The 22,229-nt window shown below is 55.3% G+C and overlaps 1 protein-coding gene across 1 annotated transcript in view; it reads right to left on the minus strand.

The window, feature by feature from the left end:
- The window catches only part of CCDC33 (coiled-coil domain containing 33), a 123,812-nt gene that overhangs the window by 19,578 nt on the left and 82,005 nt on the right, over window positions 1-22,229 (minus strand). The window contains exons 12-13 of the mRNA XM_063142607.1: window positions 16,528-16,653; window positions 6,954-6,983 (exon numbers count right to left, since the gene is read on the minus strand). Of these exons, the coding sequence (XP_062998677.1) occupies window positions 6,954-6,983; window positions 16,528-16,653 (156 nt within the window). The remainder of the gene's footprint in view (window positions 1-6,953; window positions 6,984-16,527; window positions 16,654-22,229) is intronic.

The following is a 22,229-nucleotide window of genomic DNA, read 5'->3' on the forward strand; positions in this document are numbered from 1 at the left end:
TCTTCCCACCTCATCTGGCAGGAAAGCACATGCAAGCGCACACGCGCACACATGTGAGTCGATAATAAATTCAATCAATTTGCTGCCCTTTCGTGATGGTCCACAGGGCATCTGTCACAAAGAAGATGGACGAGACTTTTCTTCTGGCGCTCCAAAGGCAGGAAAAATAGCAAGTGTGGGCTATTTTTCTTGAGCAAATCACCTTGAGAACCCATGGTCCGCTGTTGGGTCGTTCAGGGTGATTAACACACCACCCTGCAGAAGATGTCCCGGGTTCAGCAACAGCCCACATTCAACCAATGAGTGTGGGCTAGCGTGATGTGTGAACAAGCCTCAATGGGACACTGGGCAGCCTTGTGCTTCCCTGGCAGAGTTCTCGCCTGCCATGCAGGAGGACTGGGTTCAATTCCTGGCCAAGGCACCAAATTAACAACAATGACTTCAAAAGCGGCCTGGCATGAGTGAAATAAATAAACAAATAAAAAGAGGGGTAAGGATCAGGCCATGCTGAAACCTCATGCTACAGCCCCCCTCTCTCTGCCATGCTTTCCCACCCCTTCCACTACGAGAGAGCAACAGCAGCAGAGGCTCTACCTGACGCCTTCCAAGTGGCCAGGGTGGACACAGGAGGGTGGGCTGGAGGGGCCTGTGGTCTGACCATGTGGGCGGGCTCTTAAGGACATCAGAAGAGCCCTGAGGCTGGATCGGACCGAGGGTCCATCTAGTCCAGTAGGACATGAGTGCAACAGCACCCTCCCACCCATGTTCCCCAGCAACTGGTGTATGTAGGCCTACTACTTACTAGAGGTAGCATATAGCCATCAGGCCTAGTAGCCATTGACAGGCTTCTCCTCCAGGAATTTTAAAACCCTTTTTAAAAACATCCAAATAGATGGCCATCACTACATCTTGTGGTAGTGAGTTCCATAGGTGAACTATGTGCTGTGGGAAGACGTCCTTCTTTTGATCTGTCTTAAATCTCCCACCAATCAACTTCATGGGATGATCCCGTTGGGCCCTAATATTATGGGTGGGGGGGAGGAGGAAAATGTCTCCCTGTCCACATTCTGCGCACCTTCTTCTTCTTCTTCTCCTCCTTACGTCCCGTGCTGGACTGGGCAGAGGCGATACAGGAGGAGCAGACTTATCTGCTGCTCATTTCCTCTGCCCCACAGTCCTGCCCTGCCACGGAGAAATCCTTGGGTCAACCCAAGGCATGGTGGGGGCTCACGAAAGCTGCGGCTGTCAGCTCCGTCTCTGTCCCCGGGAGGCTCCAAGGTGGCTCTGACAAAATCATATGTCTGCATTAGCCTGCAATGCCATTAGCCCGGCTCCTGACCCACTCTGGGCTGCTCCGGTGTCTCCCCGTAACCATATTAGCTGGGCCATTAAGGCCGCTTGCCACAGGCGTGCCGGCCCGGCCACTCTCCGCCAGCGGACGCCGTTCTTTCCCAACCCTCAGAATTAAAGGCCCATCCAGGGATGTTTGGGGTCCGTGGAACCCCTTTCTGCCAAGTGAGATGGGTCCCATTCACGGGACGGGGATGCCACCTTGAGGATGCCGCAGCCAGGGAGAGGCGAGCTGGATGGGGTCCTCCAAAATCCATCTCAAAGCTCGTTCCAACTCGAGGTCGTATCAGATGGCGAACTCGGTCTGTTTCCCTTTGGGCATCGGAATCCAGGCGTATTTGCACGCGCACCTTTCCAAACAGACGCGGCATCAATTGTGCGCAGCTTTGAAACGTCCTCCGCCTTCTCCCACCGATTGGGCATTTTTCAAAGGGAGCCATTTTTTTCATGTGCAACTTTCAAAGCAACGCCTGCTGCCAAGCACATTCTATGGGGCCTGCGAAGCCCACGGCGAGCAGGGAAAGGCCCGGCATCAGCGGGAGATGGTGCCGGAGTCCGTTTTCAGCCCAGAAGGAGCGAAAGGGACAAATCCTGATCAACCACGAGCTGAACTGAATGTCTCCCACCCCCTACAGAGCACCTCCCCAGTGCGGTGGGGAACTCCAGGCTGTGGGCCGAATTTGGCCCCGGTGAGGCCCCTCCCCCTCCCCACAGACTACTCCCACCTCAGCGAAGGCGCTCGGCGCTGCTCCGCTCCTCCCGGGCCCAAGGAGTGAAGAGCGACGCTGTCCAAGAACACGGCCGAGCAGCACGAACATTCAGACGGAAGGGCAAGGTGAAACACCACACACCGCCAGAAGCCTGACGGCACCCGAGCAAGATGGTCAGCGTCCGTCTAAAGCTGAATTTAAAAGGGACCCCTTGGCGCGCCCCCCAGTATCCCCTGGATGAATGCTGAACAACAGCCCCCCCCACTTCCAGCCCCCCTGCAATTACTACAAGGGATCTAAAAGCTTTGCATTCGCTGCCAGCCTGAGGTTTATTTAGAATTCTTTTCCTTTATATATATATAATTTTATAATGTTCAAAGCTCCCTTTTCCCTTCAGTAATCATCACAGGCGCTTTTCAAATCCAAGCAAAAGGAGTTATTTCTCTCCACACACACACACGTCCCCCGTCTCTCTCCCATGTATGTATTTGTTTGGTCTTTTCCCAGGCCCACTTATTTATTTATTTTACAAATTGCTTGGGGACTCTTTGATGTCTGTGATGAGTTTCCAGTGGTGGAATCTATTAATCTCTCTGTGTCTGCGACGGAACGTGCAGTAGTGGAGAACTGTTTTACATTGTCTCCTGGGCCAGCCCACCCCGGTAAAGAACCACGTGGGGCAGGTCAAGGTGCAAATGCAGATGGTGGAATGCAAAGCCAGGCTTGCCCCCCATAAGATCACAGAATTCTAAAGCTGGAGGGATCCTTGAAGGCCATCTAGTCCAGCCCTCTGCTCAGTGCAGGAGATCCAGATCTATAGTGGCGAATCTGGAAGCACAGCCGCCCATCATGACAACCCCCACAGCAACGCCCCCAAGGAGAATCCCGAAAACGCAGGCCGCTCTGAGGACCTACATCAACCAGCCCGTTCTGGCCATTTTCATCTCCGCCAAGAGCAAGCCTCATAGAAAGCGAATGGGTCTTAATTAGGGATGTCAGAGAAATCCGTTTGGGGTGGGGGCCAATGACTCTTCTTAGGTCCACCCCTCCCCCCCCCCGTTTCCATTTTGGTCGCCCCATGCAGCCAGTGCCCAACTCGGCCTGCAGCACGCTGAGCCAACGCGTGTTGATGGTTCCAAGGATTTGCCGGGAAACCATCACGGGATCGGTGGTTGGGGGAAGGGGTCGGGGCCACCTGGGGAACCTCAAAGGATCAGGGCTGAATGTGAACCCCAGGCACTCCCGAAAGAAATGATTGGCGCGCAAAGCCTTGCCATCCCAGCCGGCCCACGGCCTGCTTTCGCAGGGCCTCTCCATCCCTGGAGCCAAGTGAACTCTTGAGAGATGTGGGGAAGAAGCAGCCTCACGGGAAATCGCGGGGGACGCAGCCCGATGAAGCAGCCCCCGCAGGAATGCAAACTTCAAGGCTCCTGAATAGGATGAAGATGTCAGGGTACAGGAGGAAGGGCTCAAGGACACGTCCGGAACAATGGCGGACAAGAGAGCAATTCAGGCAAACGGATTAAACCAGCGAGAGCTCAATGACACAATTATCACTGGCTCAGTTGACAGGACCGATAACGAACGCCCGGGCAGCATCTGCGGATGGATGGAAATAGGGATAAGGCAGCTCTGGGGACGGGGGGAGCAGCGGAACGAGCCCCCTGTAAAAGGCTGCAAAGGAGGACGGGGCCAGTCCTTCGTCCCAGGGATGAAGCACCCTCTGGCCTAGATGGTCCATGGCAAAAGGTCTCCTCTCGGGCTGCAGCCGGGACGCGGATCTCACATGTCAAGTCATTGTTTGGTGCTTAGGCAGGCAGTTCCATCACACGGGCAGGGAAGTGGGGGTGTGTGTATAGGGCTGCTGGCGTCAAGGGCCAGCATGGGTGGGCACCACTCCAAGGCCCACAAGTCAGCAGGGCCCCAAGGACAAGAGCCCCCTGGGCGCGCTCCTCCTCAGCACCCTCGCCACCTGCCGGCTCGCCTGCCTCTTGCTCTGGCCCAGACAACAGTGGCGAGGAGGAGGAGGAGCAAGACAGGCCAGGGGCCAGGGCAGGTACACAGACAGACCCAGGAGCCCACCCCCCCAAACAACTCCCCCTCCAAAGTATAACTCCGCTTCCGCGTCCATCTTGTCCTTTGCAGTTTTAAACCAATCTCCCCCAGTTCCGTTCAAGGCAACTTTCTCAGGCTTTTGCGCTGCAGCCTGCTCCAGCAGATTCTTGGAATGCCTCTTACCTGACGCCGTTGCGTGAATAAAAGTGTAAACCCTGATCTGTGGCCTCAGAGGAAAGGCCCGGCATGGGCGGGTCCGGGTCCGGGGCCAGGGCCGGGGTCTCCGCTCACACGGCTGGCAAATCCAGGCTCAGGGCTTTCGCGCCCTGAATCAAACGCTGCTTCCATGGGTCAGAGCCTGACCTTCCGGGTGTCCTCCCGACACCAGAGGGAGAAGAAGAACCTGCAGAGAGGGAGCTTGAACCTCTGCTGAGAGAGATTCCTTGAAGGCGGGTGGGGGTGGGTGGGGGGTCTGAATGTCGCATGAGCCCCCCTCCATTTTTTTAACACGCCCTTCTCTCGGACGACCGAGCGTCACCTGCTGCCGTGCACCCAGGTGGTATCGTCTGTCATTAATTGTCCTTTATCTGATTAAACCGTAGGTGAACTCACAAGCTATTTGCTTTCATCTACGCAGCCACGAAGACACGGTCTTGTAGAGGAGTGAGAGGGAGGGAGGCAGAGAGGGATACGTGCCGAGCGTGGGGGCCGTATATTATCCGTTGCATTGCTATTCAATTTGAGAGTTAATTGGATTGTATTGGAAAGCATTTAATCTCAGCCGCGGCCCCGCTTCACGAAGACACCTGATCCCTCTTTCCCTCCCTGCGCTCTTCCCCCATTCAAATGCAGCGATTTTGGAGGAGGCCAGGAGATGGCCATCGCTGCCATGCCCCAGCCCCAGCTGCCAAACGCCGATAGGATATTGTGGGAGGAAATAAAAGCCGCCGGATTACACTGGTAAACTCTCTGAACAGACAAGCGCTTCCCGGCTCGGGCCGGCGCTGCTCAGTCTGTTGCTCCGAGATAAGGCAGAGGAAGCAGCCAGCCCAGGCGGAGGAGGTGCAGCCCCCCCCCCCCCCGGCCTGGTCTTCATGCCACAACATCTCTGCACCTCCCCCGCCCCTCTTCTCAAGCAGGTCGAGAACACGGAGGGGCATGAAAGCCCCCGAGCGGCTTCCCACAACCTCCAACCCGGCCTGTTCAAAGGTAGGTGTCACAGGTGCAGAAATCAGGCTCAAAGACCGGCCGGGGTGTGTGTGTGTGTGTCAGAACAAAAAAAACCATCCACAAAGATGTGTAAAGCACAACTCGCATGAATAAACACACACACTTCAAAGAATAGCTCAAAGAACAAAAATGCGCTACTTTGCTTTGCAAACTTCTCTCTATGTAAGTAACTTCCTTAGCGTTCAAAGACGATCGCAGCCAGCATTTGATAGAAATGTCACAGACTGCACCGTCTCGCCTTCCTTGGCTCTACTCTTTGCAGTTCAATCTCTCTCTCTCTCTCTCTCTCTCTCTCTCCAGTTGGGATATGATGGGAAAGTGCACAGGCAGAGGGCCTTCTCGGTGGTGGTGTCCATCTTGTAGAATTCATCCCCTCCAGACATCCCCTCCATGGCTGCCTTTGGAGGCCTGGGTGTTTCAACCGCACTTCTGCCTGGGCAGGAATCAGGAGCGCTGATCCCCTGGGGTGGCCTGGTGGTGGTTTTCCCACCCCTCTTGTTGAATGCTAAGAATGCTGACTTGTTAGTCTTTTAAGCATCTCTCTTCACAGCACAATAGAGCTGGAAGGGATCTTGGCACTGGGGATGGATGGATCTCGTTAAATCCCTTCTGTCTGTGTTTCACGGGGTGTCAGGTATCTTTTCGATCCATTGTCTGCTCATTGGAAGAATTGTTTGTTTTTTAACCAGAATTTCTTTCTACTTGTGCTAATGCATATTAGCACTGATACATAATTGGCACTTCTGCAAATGCACTAATTTGCATTCGTTCCCAAAATGAAAAACTGGGCCACAAACCTGATGAATCCACAGGCCGGATTCATAGCAACCTGAACTCATTAGAATCCAAGGCGGATTTCTCCAGCAGCCCTTCTTGGAAGTCACCTAGTTCCACCCCCTGCACAACTTCAGCATCCGTGGCAGCTTCTGCTTCCCTGCCTCCAGTGAAGGACAGCCTACCCCCTGCCAGGCTGTCCGCTCCGCTGTCAAACAGCTCTCACGGTCAGGACGTTTCTCCTCATGTTCAGCTAAAATCCGCTTCCCTGCAATTTCCACCCTTTGGTTCTTGCCCTGCTTTCTGGAGCAACAGAGGACAGATCCACTCCCTCTCCTGCAAGACAGCCTATCAGATATGTGGAGACAGCTAGCACGTCTCTCCTTAAATCTCTTTGCTGCTTGCTGCCTTGATAATCCTCAAAGGTGGGCTACAAATCATTGGGACTGTTCAGACAACACGTTAAGCCTTTTTCAGCAAGTGGTCAGTGAGTGTATTTAAACTGCGGTTATGTAGCAACCATGGTTAGGAAAGGTTCACATGACATGCTAAGTCATGGTTCACGCGGTGGCTGTTTCCCAAGACTGGGCAAGGGAAGGCATTTGCCCCGTGCACAGAGGCCGAGACCCCTCTGCTGATGGCATGGGGCCCGGATTCAGCTCCTGCACGTTTCCTGTGCAAATGGGAAGCTTCTGCATGCTGAAAAGGGCTCAGGGGCAATTCCCCCATGGCGAGCGGCTGCGATGGCCCCCGTGGCTGAGGGACGCGAGTCGGGGGTGGGGCGATGGCCCACCCAGCCTGCTTCTGGGCTCCTGCAGACAGCTGCTTGGGCACTGTGTGAACAGGAAGGGGGACGAGGTTTGCCTTTGGGTCCAAACAGCAAGGCTCTTCCTATGCAGCTCGTCTAAGGCAGCAGCTACACGACGGCTTGATGACGGTTTATAACACCACTGGCGGCGCACGCCCTGGCGCCATGCCCCCCACCCCACCCCGGGCCACCTTTCCAAGCTCTTCATCTTGCTTGCTGTAGATCCGGCCTGGGACTTGTTGTGTAGCCTGCAAATCCAGACTCTTCTGGATCCAACTCTCGCGCGGGAGGGGAGGGAGGAGACGGGGGCGGGGGAAGTACCAAGAGCTGCTGTTTCCCAAGGCCACGATCCCTCCCTCTCTCTTTCCTGGCCCTTCAGCTCAACGTAATAAAGCAGACCGTGTGGCTCCCAGGGCTTGTGCTTTGATTTGCAAGCGCGCCTCACAGGGCTCGGACCCGTTCTGGCTTGTGGAAGAATGATTATGCCCCCCACCCCCACCCACCCCTGATTACAGGCGTCAACGTGACGTTCTCTCCCCTCAACCCTGCAAGTCATTTTCTGAGGCTATATATATTTTCATGTTTATTTCTTCATGGGTGTTATTTACTGACACAAGACCACCAGTCTCTCCATTCGATCACTGAGCAGTTAGTAACACAACCCGGGGACTTGCTTCATGCAACACTGATAATATTAATATGGCGCTCTCTGATTAATGAAGCAGAGAGAGACGGAGGGAGAGAGAGGGAGACAGACAGACAGACAGACACGGGGGGGGAGAGAGAGAGAGAGAGAGAGAGAGAGAGAGAGAGAGAGAGAGAGAGAGAGAGAGAGGGACATCTCTCCCATCCTCCATCTGACATGCCAGGATATGACACTTTCAGACCCCCATTTTCCCCCTCTCACATTCTGCCTGCTTTGGATTGGCCAGAGCACCCTGCTGGCTTAGAATTCTAATTAGCTCAAAATAATTTGGGCTTGTTAATGAGCTAGCTACAACAACTACTAATGAGCTTCTTTCATTTGGGGCTGTTAATTAACACTTTAAAAGGTCTGTTTGGCTTACGGAATTAGCAGTAAATCATGCACCAATCAACTGTTCCATGACAAATACAACAAGGTTGTGCCGAGGAGTTAGCAGAACTGGCTTCAAATCATTACTGCCGGACGCCTTGGGAACATCCAGGAGAAGCGAAATGGACCTCTTCCCCCCAGCCCAGCAGGTTCTTGGAAAATAGGGGCATGAGCGGTCAAGAAGGCAGAACTACCTGAGAAGTCTAGAGACGGGCACCAACCACAAGATTCTCCATGGTGCCGAGAATGTGGAGAGGGAGACGTTTTTCTCCCTCTCTCAAAAGAGTAGAACCCAACGGGGTCATAATCCCATGAAGCTGATTCTTGGGAGATCCAGGACAAATAACAGGAAGGACTCCTTCACACAGCGCATAGTTAAACTATGGATCTCACTAACACAAGATGTAGTCATGGCCACCCATTTGGATGGCTTTAAAAGGGGGGTGGATAAATTCCTGGAGGCGAAGGCTATCAGTGGCTACTAGCCCTGATGGTTATGTGCTATCTCCAGTATTCGAGGCAGTAAGAATGTGTGCACAAGTTGCTGGGGAACATGGGTGGGAGGCTGCTGGTGCACCATGTCCTGCTTTTCATCCCTGGCCGATGGCTGGTTGGCCACTGGGTGAACAGAGTGCTGGACTAGGTGGTCCCTTGGTTCTGATCCAGCATGGCACTTTTTATGTTCTTAGGATTCGACAGGGACCTAATTCAGAGCAACCAAAACCACCTAGATTCTGCGCAGACCGATTTGAAGGTTGCCTGTTTTGGCTTAGGAACAGAACTCCAGTCAAGGTTCTAAGAACCGAAGGTTCATGGGGATTTTCTTTGGTCTTTTTTAATGGCTACAATCCCCCCCCCCCCGGTTTCTCAGGATGGCTGACATTTGCAGGTGCAGTGGCCCTGTAAGAGGGGATCACGTCTGCCAAATTTCAGGAAGGAAAATAGGTGCAGGGCTTTTTGTGCTGAGGGTTCAGTATGTGGACATGCCCCCCATGTCTCTCAAATGCCTAATATTTCTGCATAATTTGCTCTTACAAACTCTGCCAGTTTAACACCGAAATCTCTTGGGCTGTATTTATTGTTGGGGATGGATGAGAATTTTGTTTGGTCTAAATTTTTATATGGACTTCCATTCCTCCTGAACCTATGAGTGAGCTGGAATGGCCCTGCATTATTATTTTTACAATTTTACAATGCAATTCTCATTTCAAAAATGCACACAAAAATGTGTATATTGGAGGAAAGTACACATGAAAATCACATGATCCTAGGGTTAAATCACTGGCAAAAAGTGTACACGTCGCCTTTAGTTGTTATTAAACATTTATGAAGCACCTAAAATTTTCTAAGCACAGTACAAAGACTAAACGACAACACTGTCCCTAGCAGCAGGTTCACCATCTAATCGCTATGACACAAAAGGAAGCAAGAGTGAGGAGGGAGGAAGAAAGCCTGCGTGGGAGCGGCACGTCTTCCACTGGGGCCAGGTCGCCCTCCCCACCCAGCCCTTTGCAGTGGCGTTCACCCTGAGAGGGAAGGGCCGCAGCCTCCCGTTAGCCTGGAGCAGAATCCCGCGTGTGCCTCCCTCCAGTCCGGCACTTCCCGGGCATCGGGCAGAGCGTCATTCAAGAGGCAGCTGGACAACCATCTGCCAGGGATGCTTTAGGGTGGATTCCTGCATTGAGTAGGGGGTTGGACTCGATGGCCTTGTAGGCCCCTTCCAACTCTGCTATTCTATGATTCTCTGATTCTTCCAGGCAGGGAGCAGGGGAGCTGGCGTCCTGCCGCTTTGCCTCTGGCGGCCCACGGGTGGGGCCTGGTCGGCCTCGTTCTTGCTGCCGTGGCTGTTCCTGGGGCTCCCACGTGGCCCGACAGCTCCCCTGGCCCTCGGGCTCAGAAGGCCTGGAAAGGCCCTGGCCGGAGCATGCTCCCACTCTGCTCTGCAGCCCCAGGGCGATGGTGACTTGCCAGAGGCCAGTAGGACGAACTCTGAGGCAAGCATAGATGGATGGGCGGAGCTGCAGCCTTAGGGACCCCACCGCCAAATCTGGGGGCATTCTGGCTGCCTTCTCCCCCCTCCCCTCCTTTCTCCAGCTCTCCTTTCAGACTGTCTTGCTTGGAATCTTTCTTCAAAGCGCCATTTATTGGCCATCAGCAGAAAAGAGGCCTGGAAATCCCACCTTGGTAATCACCCGCCTTGTGGCAGGTGGCCGCTAATAGCAAGGGATTAAGGGCTGTAATGGGCAGAGCCTCAGAGGCAGGCGGGTGCAACCCAGCGCCACGACATGCAGGCGCCTCCATTGTCCTGCTCATCAAGTTGCCTTTGCTCAGCTGCTCTGGCCTGGAATGGGAGCCCATTTCTTTCCGGAGCAACAATAGGAATGATTAGCGCAGGAAGGTGGCAAAAACCCCTTGAACAAGCCCCTCCAATCTCACAGAAGAGCACAAGGCTGAACCATGGAAAAAGCGTTGTGCAGGGAAATACTGAGGGCAGGTTCATTTCACCTGTTGTGGCTCTATTGTGCACCCTCAGCCGTTTGAGGATGGCAGGACACAAGACGTTAACCCAGTGTCTAAATTATGGGGGTGGTGGATGGGGGAGGCTTAATTCTGGCCAGAACCCTTTCCCCAGCTCCTCCCAATTCAGCCATTCCCCCCCCACCACCACCACAGCCTCCAGAAAATGAAAATAAGGGGCCTGCCACAAAGATTTAGGGGGCACATGCCGTGTCTGCCCCCCACCCCCGCGGTCATACAAGCACTGCATCTATTTTGAGACCGAGTACTGTGGGGAGCGGTTGAAAGAGCTGCTGGTTTTTAGGATGGAGAAGAACCGTGGCTTCTCCAGGCAGCACAGGCTAAACTCCAGGCTGAAGTGCCGGACAGCCATTGCTGCCAGTCCGTGTGGCCACCAACCACTACATGCTCCGGCGCATTCAAAGGCCGCCACGTCCTGCATGCCTCTGACCGGGCTCCGTGTTCAGCGGCGCCTTCCTCCTGCACCTCCATCTCCCACTAGATGGCACTCGGGCAATGGCAAACCGGTCCCCTCGCGAACCTCAGGACAACCCCACGGCTCAAGGCCCGCTTGCCGCTCCGCTCCCTGGGCGGCCTTCCGTCGGCAGGCTGGCAGGGCCCTGCCCCGTAGGCCTCCGGATCGGAACACACAGAGAGTGACCAGCAGATCTATGGGAAGGTCTCGTAAAGCATCCTGACACCGCAATGGCTCACACAGAGGCGCCTGGCTCCGTTCTTAGCCATACGTTGACAGCTAACTTCATATTAAAGGCATCAGCACATTCCACATATCAGCTTCAGCTATTGAGTGGTACAGAAATGCAAAAGAAATAAAAATCAATCAAAGCAAAACAGTTTTCTTATTAAGAGGGTCTGGATTGGGACCATGGCGTGGGTGTAGGTGTGAGGGTGTCGGTTAACCTTTTCCTCCACTCCATGGTCCCAATGGAAATCTCCCCCCTCCTCACAAGGGCAAAGCTACTCTTGGCTCCAGTACCAGCTTCCCTCTCATGGCAAATAACAGCTTGGATGGGATTCTTGCTCTAGTATTGTGTGTGTGTGTGTGTGTGTGTGTGCGTAGGGGGGAGGCATTTAAATCCCCCCCCCCGCATGCTGCAGCCCAGCTCATGATTGCCCCCTCCACGCCTAGCAGCTTCTTTACACAAGCAGAAAACCAAGCATGTTAAATAGGCCTTATATAGCCCGGGGGGGGGTGATGGGGGGAGGCTAAACCTGCCCCTCTGGGGCTGCCAAGAGGCCCCCCTCCCCCTCCCCCTCGGGCCAGATCTCTTTCCTCTGGCAGGGAGCAATGGCAACGGAGAACACGGACAGCTGCTCACTCCAGACCTCTGCCCCCTCCATTCCATCCCATCCCAGCAAGGGCGTTGGGTTGGGCGAAGGCAGAACAAAGGAGGCAGAGGAAGGAGGCTGAGCTGAGGTGGAGAGAAACTGCACCAGCCGGCAAGAAGGTAAGCAAAGGATTCGCCGCCTCGAGACCCGGAGGTGGAGGGATAAACAGCTAAACCTCCATTGGACCTTTAAACACAGACCTTAAATTATTCACACCTCGGCCTGAGCAATCCAGGGCTTGCTGCAGATAAAACCTATCCACGGAGAGAGCTCGATGGCAGCCAGCCAGGCCGAAGGAAGCCCATCAGCCCCAGCTACTACCACAGAATTGCCACACGTCCCTGCATGGGGGGGGGGGAGGGGGAATCAATCATCACCATCATCACCATCACTGGCAAAGTGCCATTTTCGTACCGCTCGGTGGCCCTGCTGGACAATCATGAGAGAGGCGGACCAGGACCCGGGGGACTTAGGCAGCCGGAGGGAAGGGCCCTGCTGGCAGGCGACGGCACGCGCGGCTCCCGCGGAAGGGGGAGCCGGAGGGACGGGCAGACAGGCGGGTTTGGCCATCGCCAAGGTTCCCCAAGCGCCACCACCTTGCAGCTCAGCTGGCTCCGTTTCCCCTGCTCCGTTGCGTTCTCCTCCACGGGCTCCAGCAGCGCACGCGCCCCTCCCTCCCTCCCTCCCCCCCCCCCTGTTTCCCGTCAGGTCCTTGAGGACCCTCGGACCAAACCCCCTCCATGGGCCCCTCCCTCCGGGAGCCCACCTTCTTCTCCCTGCCCTTGTCAGCCGCTGCTCCTGCTCCTGCTCTCTCACGCCCTTGCTTGCTTGGCAGGCAGAGAGAGCCCAGGGAGCATGCGGGCCGGGGCCGGGGGGGGGGGCGTCTCCTTCTCCTTCTCACCACCCCCATTGTCTGGGCCAGAGCGAGAGGGTTGCCAGGGGGAGGAGAGGAGCAGCCCGGGCCCGGCCCACCCCTGGCACCAGCCCTGCGGGGAGCAGCAGAGCCAGGCGCTCGTCCTCCGGCCCTTTCATGCGATGTTTGCGGCTGCAGCAGGTGGCAGCATCCGACCGGAGGCCCGGTCGGCCTTGGTGGGGAGGGGAGAGCTTTGGCCATGCTGTCAAGCCATGCTGAAACCGCCCCCCTCCCCAAATGCCATGGACTTGCTTGTGGGGCACGAATTTGGGCGCCGTTGCCTGCTCCTGGACGACACCATTTGAGCGACGCTGGTTCCCATCCAATTCATGTGCAGCTTGGATGCAAAAGCCTGGCTTGGTAGATGTTTGTATGGCTTTAGGGGCATCAAGCTACGTAAAAAGATGAGCCAGGACGTGGATCCAATTACATGCTGAGACGCAGAAAACGCCACGTGGGATTAATTTGCAAAATTGGGAACAAAACACCACAGCAAACATGGCAATCATGAGCAGGAAATCTGAGATGGGGGGGGAGAGATAATTTATTCTTGCCCCCATCCGAGAGACCTGGATTAAGATCTCTGAGAAATTATTATTATTATTATTATTATTATTATTATTATTATTATTAATTTCCCACCTTGCAAGGAACTCAGGGTGTCCTACATACTTCTCCTCCTCCTCCTCCCCACTGTATCCTCACAAGGATCCTGCGAGGTAGGCTGGGCAGAGAGTCCGTGACAAGCCCCCCTGTGAGCTTCATGGCTGAGTGGGGACTAGAACCCGGGTCCCCCAAGCCTCAGCCCAACACTCTCACCGCCACTACGCCGCACTGGCTTTCCCTCTTCCCAGTAACCTGTATCAGGCCCGTGCTTATGCGTGGCCGGGTGTTCATGTGCATGGGTGGCCCACAGCGGTCAGCTGCCCGCCCGATGCCACAGGTGGCCCTCAGCGCCAAAGGAATGGCGCGGCCCTGCACTTGGTACATGGCACCACGGACGTGCGTCGTGGCCGTGGCCTGCTCCCGGATTCACTGCCATAACACAGTGAGTGGGAAAGAAGGCCGAACAGACAGAAAGCATTTGGCTAAGGCGGCGTTCCCGTTGCCAGCCTTACGTCAGCCGATCAAGGAGCACGCAGTCAGTGGGGCGCCTGGGCTCCCCACTTCGATGGCCGTGTGTGTGAGCACACAACTGACATTTCTCCCACCCACCTACCCACCCCTGATCAGCATTCCACGCTATCCAGCATTCCTGCTCCTTTGTTTCGCCTACATTAGCACCACCACCACCACCACAAAACCATGGGCCAGTCCTGGCTTCCAAACGTTCCCCTGAGCTTCTGCAGTTCTGCATTTTAAGCTCCCTGAAATCATTCTTGGCTACCAGAATAAAGCGGCTTCCCCTTCTGCCGCTCCTGCCAACAGAAACCTGCAGGCAGACGCTTTTTTCTCCCCACCCCTCTGTCGGGCAGGGATGCACCCTGTGGGCCCCAAAGCCTGGCTCTTGGGGGCGGGCTCTGAACCCGTGTTGTGTTCCAGTTGAACAGAACGGTGCGTGCTCTCTGCCGCTGCGCATTTACGCTGCACTGGCTGGCGCAGGGGCCTCTCCCCCAGCAGCGACGCACGGAAGGGCTTATTGTGTTTCTCGATGCTGCTGCAGTCGAAACTCGTTCACGCGGCAATGAGAGGGGAAACAATGGAGCTCAGTGGGTCGAGCAGCCAGGGGTGGGAGGCGGGGAAGGGAGAGGGAGGGGCCATTTGTTTTAGGGCCCGCTCCGTTCCGGCATATGGGGGAAACGAGAGCCAAAGGCCGGCCAGAGCTTTTTGCACAGGCAACGAAGGCCAGCCATGTGCAAGCAGGTAGCAGGCGCCGCGACGGAACGGAATGTAGCCGGGTACGCGAAGGAATGGGAACGGCGCAACGGCACGAGAGTAGATGGTTTTGGGAAGACCACGGGAAGGTTTTCTTAAGCCATCCAGACATTGGGATCTATTTGCGCCTGCAGCGCTACAATGACAAGGGAACAGACCTAGACTTTGGGGTGTTGTCGTTGTTGGGGAACCTTTTTTGCAGGGGGAGGATTAAAAGGGGGTGATGTTAAGAGGCACGGATAAGTGAGCAAGCAAGCAGACCTGAAGCTCCCATTTATATATATATATAAGGCAGGCAGTGGCCTCACAGCAGCGCTTTGAGGAGGTGATGCTGAAGGGGGGCGGTTAAGCGCCTCCCCCTGCACCCTACTGCTCCCCAAAGTGGGGGAGGCTCGGATTCTGATTGGAGCAGGGGCACGGGGGAGCCTTCCCCTCGCCAAACCTGGCACCGAGCTTGTGCCTGACCTGCCTGCCTGCCCCCTCCCGCCACGCCCCCACTGGCCACGCCCCCACTGGCCACGCCCCCGCTGCCTCCCTCCGGCCAGCCTGCCGTTCATTTCCCTGCCCTCCCTGCTAGTAGCCCCACAGAGCCCCGCAATTATCGCTGTCTAATTGAGATCGCGATGGCAGCAAAACTTGCTCCAAACAAGCGGACCGACATGTGAAAAGGGCCACGCTCTGCAGCGCATAAACCACATGTTTTAAACAAGTGTTTTGTGAGCTTTTGAATAGGGCCTCGTAATCCCTCCCCCTCCTCTGCAGGCGCTCCCTTTTCTTCTCTGTACTGTGCCCTCCGGGGCGTTTAATAGCCGAGCTATAAAGACATGCTATTTTTGTAAAAAAAAAAAAAAAAAACACCCACACAAACCCAGACAGACGGAGAGCCAAAGTCCCGAGAGCGCGGCGGCTCTAGTAACCCAGTGGCCTGATTCTATCCACAGCCTTGCTGATGTCAGCCATATATTCATGGAGCTGAAAGGTCTATGGGCTGTAGGGGGCGGGCGGGGGGGGTGGGGCTGAGGTCTGAAAACTAATGCAGCCGTAATAGAACAGAATTGCCTAAATGGATTCAGAATTGAATCCTCTTTATCACACCGGGAGCCTTGAAGCCTGTACAGCCAAGCCATGGTTTTGAATAAGGTCAGATGGTAGTGTGGGATCCATTTGGGGGGGCGGGGGGGGGGGCAAGACAGCCTCTCAGGGCCCCACCTCCCCCATGCCGCTGCCCCCTTGGCCCGGGGGCTTGCCCTCTCCCTCTGGAGCCAACCCACACAGCCGTCCAGAAAGAGACCAGGAGCAAGCGGGGGGGCTGCTGCTGCTGCTGCCACCACTCCATCTCCTCACTCTCCTCCCAGCCGGCATCCTTGGAGGAGCAGCTGAACAGGCCAGGAGGAGCTGGACCAGCATCAGAAGCATCTGGACATCAGCGTTGCGCCCCGGCGGGTGCGTTGGCCTCTGCACACGACGGAGGATGTCGACCCATGAGTGCCCTCTAGTGCTGATGGCCGGCCGACAGCTTCTAAAAGCCACTCAGGTTTGGTCCAAGCACTTGCTTGAGGTGCTGCTGCATTCTTCCTCACGAATACTCTGCGCTCAGCGCCCCCCCCCCGCCCCCACCACACTCCTCCCTTGGGAATTTGATGCAGGACCAGCAGTTGTGCTGCTTGATTTAGGAGTTGGCACCCTTCCAAATGCCCATTTGTAAATGGGCAAATAACCAGAGCTGCCCCAGGAACCCTGCGTTCCCAGTATCTCTCCCGCGCGTGAAAGCTGTGCAGCGCTGCTGCCCCTGGAACGTCTGGCTACCCGTGGAAGTTGGGAGCAGGGAAGGCAGCAGGAGAGAGATACTCACAGTGTTCTGGGGCGCTGCCTTTTGTTCAGCTTTTGAAGATGGCCTGGCCCACGGCTCTTTGATGGTCCCCAGCTGTCCCACCAGGTTTGAGTCCAAGCGGGGCAGGGCTTTGGTGGCCGATGAACTCAGAAACACATCTGGCCTCTGCGGGATCAGAAACAGAACGTGAGGATGGCCCTGAGCAGCACTGGCCGCTTCCTAAACCGATCAGGCCTGTTCACAGAGGGCGGGGCCAGATGGAGTTCTATTAACCCCGACTTCTAACATGGAACCTTCCACAGTCACACAGCCTGTTCTCCAAACACAGCCAATGGCTTCACCCGTCACAACAGCTGGGAAATGCCAAGCGCAGCTGGCCTTTGGAGCAGCAGTCTTCCACTCAAAGAATTACCAAGCGGCGTGGGGGTCCGTCCCCCCCGCATTCTTTCAGATCAGCTTAGTCTAATGAGAAGGGCAAAATGCACCTCAAGTTTGTCCAGCAGCAGCTGTAGTAGAACACACTGATTTGCCATCCCCAAGAAAATGTACAAAAGGCCCAGAAAGACCAGCAAGCCGGCCTGCGAACTGCTGCGGCTGGAACTGAAATTCCGGAGTGGAACCTCAGGAAAGCCTTTGGACTCCACCCAGGGGGGTTCTCCAACATCCCTCCCATCAGCACCCATCAACACCCATCCGCATCAGGGGGGAAAGGTGAGATAACAAGGCTCAGGTTGACAGAGAGCAGCCCTCAGGGGAGGGGGGAGGGGCCGGGCGTCAGCGGTTTCCAAAGCCCCGGAGGACAGAGAGCAAATCCCACCGCTGATGCAGTGGGGGCGGGGAGGGGGCAGGGGGAAAGTGGATTAGCTACAGCAGCCCCAGTCTCGGCCCCGACCCTGGACAGCTGCCCAAGGGGTTAGGATTGATGCTCCATACATCTCCATAATAAAACCCCCAGGTTTCGTTACCATTTATTAAAAGATTTCTAATGTATTGACGACATGGATGTCCAGCCTCAAGCACTTTAGCAGAAAAGCTGTATGTTAGTGCAATAAATTAAAAACAAACTGCAAATAGATAGAAATGTTTTTGTTAATAATAATAGCAGCAATCCAAATGAGATCCCCGCCATTACTATTCCTCCTCCTCCTGATGATTCCTCTTCCTCTTCCTCCTCCTCCTATGATTCTATGATTCCTCTAGCTGCATTGCGTTGGGTGAATTCATGATTTTCAGCTATTTTTAACACGGTGGTTGGAATTTGTGGAAATTATGTAAATTGTTCTTGCAATTCGCGCAAATTTCTATTTATGCCATTTTGAGAAAGCAACGGGAAAGGTCCCCCAATTTCAGGAAAAAGCAGCAGCTAATGCAACCTTCGCCAGGGGCGCCGCAAAAAACCAGCAAGCCAAAAGGGACCAGAGGTCTTGGCGACGGACACCCTTCGGCCCCGTTCCCTCCGAACACACGGCTTCGCCCCAGCTCTAGGGTGCCCCCCGGTCAGCGACCAGGCCTGCGATCGGCGGCCAGGCTGCCGCATGACCCCGCCTCGTGGGCTCGGGCGTTGTATTGCCTCATCTCTCCTCCCCCGGCGTGGCTGAACAGACCTCCGAGGAAGCAGCCGTCGGCAAGACTCCGGTGCAAATGACCCCCGGCAGATGGTCCTTCAGCAAACAGGGCGGGGGGGGGCTCACAGAGTAAGAGGGTTCGGCGACAGCAAACTTCAATCATCCCCAACGAGGCCATCCTCGCCTGGCTCCCCCTCCGCAGCCCCCGGCGTGCCCCACAGGCGCCGCCTGCTCATTTCCTCACAATCTGCCCCTAATTTGCTAAATTGGCCGTGGCGGATGACTGGTGGCGAAGTGGCCCTCAGTGTCTCCTTCGCCGTGCCCACGGCCAATGAAGGCTCATTAGGGTGGTCAGGTCTGCCGGCGCTCGGCCTCCCCACCTCCTCTCGCTCCTGAAATCCCCTCCGGCCTGGGCTTGGAAGAGGGGAGCGCCGGACGAGAGGGCGCCCAAGCCGTTCGGACGGGGCCTCAGGGCGTTCGTGGATCAGGCCTCATGACCGCCATCACAGGCAGGCTCTCCTGGGCTTGCCCCTGTCATTAGCCTGGGAGGCTTTGACCTGGGCCCGGAGCCTCTTGGCATCGAAGGCAGGGAACCCTGAGCTACCGAGGGGCAACGACGCCCAGGCTTGCACGGCCGCTCAGGGGGGAAGGGGTGCAAAATGCTGATGCCACCTCAGGCCTCTTGCCATGTGCAGCAGGCCAAAGGCCCAGGGGGCACCTGGGCTGCGCCGGAACAATAAAGACTGAGAAAGCGCAGGGGCCGCTTGGCCAGCCAGGGTGTGGGCACCCCTAATTCAATTAGCTCTCCCCTAAACCCTCCACTGGGAGGAACAAGCGGAAACTGACACGGTTTCTGTTACGACAAAGACATCACTCCCCCCCTTTCGCTCCACGCTGCCGTGGCCCCGCTGTATCCCACTCATTAGCTGCCTAACAAAGCCAGGCCGCCTCACTCCGTCCCCATTCGGTAATAACTCTATCCCTCCCCTATAATTCCCGCAGCAATCAAGATTTCCAGCGCTGCTGAGCGGGGGGAGAGGACGGCAGGGAGGGGCCTTGGCAGGGAACCACGCGGACCCCGGGCTCCCCCCGCGCTCAGGCACCCGCCGCCGATGGCCTTCAGCTCTGTTCTTTCTTCCTCTAATCCCTTTGGCTTTTACATGAACAAGCAAACAAGGATGGATTGGATGGACACCCTGCCGCGGAACCCGGGCTTTGAGGCTGTTCCTCCTGGTACCTGCATGTTCTCTGCATTTTTGCCTAATGCAGAGTTTTGAAAAACATTTTTTAAAAAAACTAAGATACTGCTCTTTTGAGCGTTATTTCCCCAGCGTTACACACATTTTGGTCTGTGTTTTTGGGAGCTCACACATTTCTCCCCCATCCCGGCTCCCCCCTGCCTTGCCCCTAGAGCCCCTCCCCCCATTTGGGGGCCCACCGCCTACCCTCGCAGGGCTCCCCAAGGGTGTAATGGGAGGCGGGCGACTGGGGTGTACGCGAGCCCCTCGCCAGCGGAGCGGCTCCCCGCCGGGCCTTGCTTCCCCCATCCTGGGCCTTGCCGGCCAGCAGGCTTTGGGGCAGGGGCTGCGCTGCCTTCAGACCAAGCAAGGCCAGAGGGAGGAGGGGGAGCACTCAGTGACGCCCCTGCATGAGGCCACGGAGGCAACAAAGGTCTCCAGTCTGCAGCCGGTAGGAGGAATCTGGCGATTGAGGAGGGAGGTCCAGCAGGGGCGGGTGGGCCCTGCCAAAGACCCCCCCCCCGCCCACAGTAGTAGTCGCCACCGATAGCTGTGTGCTGCCTCCAGTCCTACAGCTCCCAGGCAATTTGGTGCTCTCCAGATATTTTGGACTACAATTCCCATTAGCCCCATGTCACTAAGGAATGGAGAAGAAGGAAAAATCAGCTTGGGACCTTGATACTTGAGGGAGCGCCTCTCCTTACGTATACCTGCCCGAGACTTGAGATCTGTGGGAGGAGCCCTTCTCCGCATCCCACCAGCACAACACACTCGCTATGATGGGACATGGGAGAGGGCCTTCTCTGTGGTGGCCCCCCGACTGTGGACTGCCCTCCCCTTGGAGGCCCGACTGGCACCAACGCTGACTCTATTCCAGCACCAAGTAAAAACATGGCTTTTTAACAAAGCCTTTCATGGTTAAATTCACTAAAATGGCACATTGTTTTAACTGTTTTAATTGTTTTTACTGCTTTTAAATTATATATTGTTTTAACTTGGTTCATGGTTTAATTTGTTTTTAGCTGTGTATATTTATTGTTCTATACTATATGCTTTTATCTGTATGCCACCCTGAGATCGTAACGATACAGGGTGGGATACAAACGTTTCAAATAAATAAATAAAAGTCAACAGGAATTCAGCCGTTTTAAAATTGCTTTAGAGTACAAACCTATCCATCTTTAAACAGAAATACGTTCTACAACTCCCAGGCAAACTGGTGCCCTCCAGATATTTTGGACTCCAACTCCCGTCAGCCCCAGCCACCATGGCCAATGGTCAGGGATTAGGGGAGCTGTAGTCCAAAACACCTGGAGGGCACTGGGTTGCCTTCCCCATTCCACACCAACATCAATTATCAGTTTAATTTATTCCTCCCCCCCGCACCCCCCTATGTCTGTCTCTCCCCCTCCCTCCCTCCTTCCCTCCCTCTGTGTGTAGCCGGCAGCACACTTAGCAGCCTGTCAGCATCCGTCACTTTAAAGCAGCCACCTCACCTCACAGGGTGTTTAATTTCACTCTTATCAGCCCAGATCTCCTTTTGTGTATTTTGTAAAAGACAAAAAAAAAAGGGAAAAAAAGAAACACATGTTACCGGGTTAAAACTATTTAAAGTGACAGTGAGCAAGAGAAAGGAATTAAGGATCAAGATGGTGGCTTCTGTTAGAATTAATTAAGTTCCCCCTGAATGGCTGTGAAACGCTCAGCAGTGCCGGCCAGGCCAGGCAGGCACACGCACCAGGCCACACGCACAGGTGGGCTCTGCACGGGCTGCTGTGGGCGGGGCAGCCTGGGAGTTTTCAGAGATTAATGCAAAGGGGAGGGAAGGAAAAATTGGGGAGGGTGGCGGGGAGAGGGTGATGGCCCCGGTGCCAGGAAACATACACCCAAGGAAGGGAACAGGAGGGGAAACCGACAGGAATTCTGCCTTTTGAAAATTGCTTTCCAGCACAATCCTGTGCATGGCTGGACAGAAGTAAGTTGCACAGCTCCCAGCATAGCTGGTTAGGAGATGCTGGCAGCTGTAGGACTTCTTCCGTCTAAGCACCCCTAGGATTGCTCCCCTGAATTGCTTTTATGCCTGACTTTGCATTTTAAGAACGTACTGGGACCTGCTGCAACACCGTGTTGCAGTGCGAAGCGCTCCCTCTTCAGGATTCTAGCTGCTCAGTTCTATCCTCACCCTGACACAGACTCCCATTCATAACTCAGCCAGCATCCTGTCACCACTGGGTGGTGGTTGCACGTTGCACAGACTGCCCTGCCCCTGCTGGCACCCCATCTGCGGCACAGAAATGTGGACAGCCATGACGTGGACAATGGCGGGGTGTCAAGCTTCCCACTCAGAAACCCACGGCCTCCCTCTAGACTCCCGTTGCCACCAGAGCAGAAAAAGAGCTGCCTGCTGCTGTGCTTCGAACGGCGCAGCTCCGCCGGTGCAGCTTTTTACAGTACAGAGACGCCACGGAGCAACAGCTGGCAAAATGCTGCCCCTCCATCTTATCCCCTTGAAGGCTATGGGGCTGCTCATGCAGGATCATGAGGATCAGGGGAGTTTTTGTGGATTGATGCCACAGTGCATCAAAGGGTGGCAAACGCACACGAGGAGGCGGAAGCAGGGTTGCAAGTCAAACACAACCGGGATTTACCTTTTGGTTTCAGGTGAGCAAAATACACAAGATCAGACATTGCAAACCTACAGGTTGGAGAGCTTCCGTGGGATTTAGCCACGGCCGGGCTCTGTGGATTTTGGGGCCTCCCTCCTACATCCATCAAAACGATTTCCCGTCCACCTCTAACCTTTCCGCAGCCAGCGCACTTTAGACGGATCGCCCTGCTGGCTTGCTCAGAAAAAAATCTGACCGATTCTGAAAGGTCAGGAGCAAAACAGTCCAGTTCCCCATAATGCTGCAATGGCTCGAACCCGTGACAGCGACAA

The sequence above is a fragment of the Elgaria multicarinata genome, chromosome 16, assembly GCF_023053635.1.
Source record: "Elgaria multicarinata webbii isolate HBS135686 ecotype San Diego chromosome 16, rElgMul1.1.pri, whole genome shotgun sequence".
Classification (NCBI taxonomy): domain Eukaryota; kingdom Metazoa; phylum Chordata; class Lepidosauria; order Squamata; family Anguidae; genus Elgaria; species Elgaria multicarinata.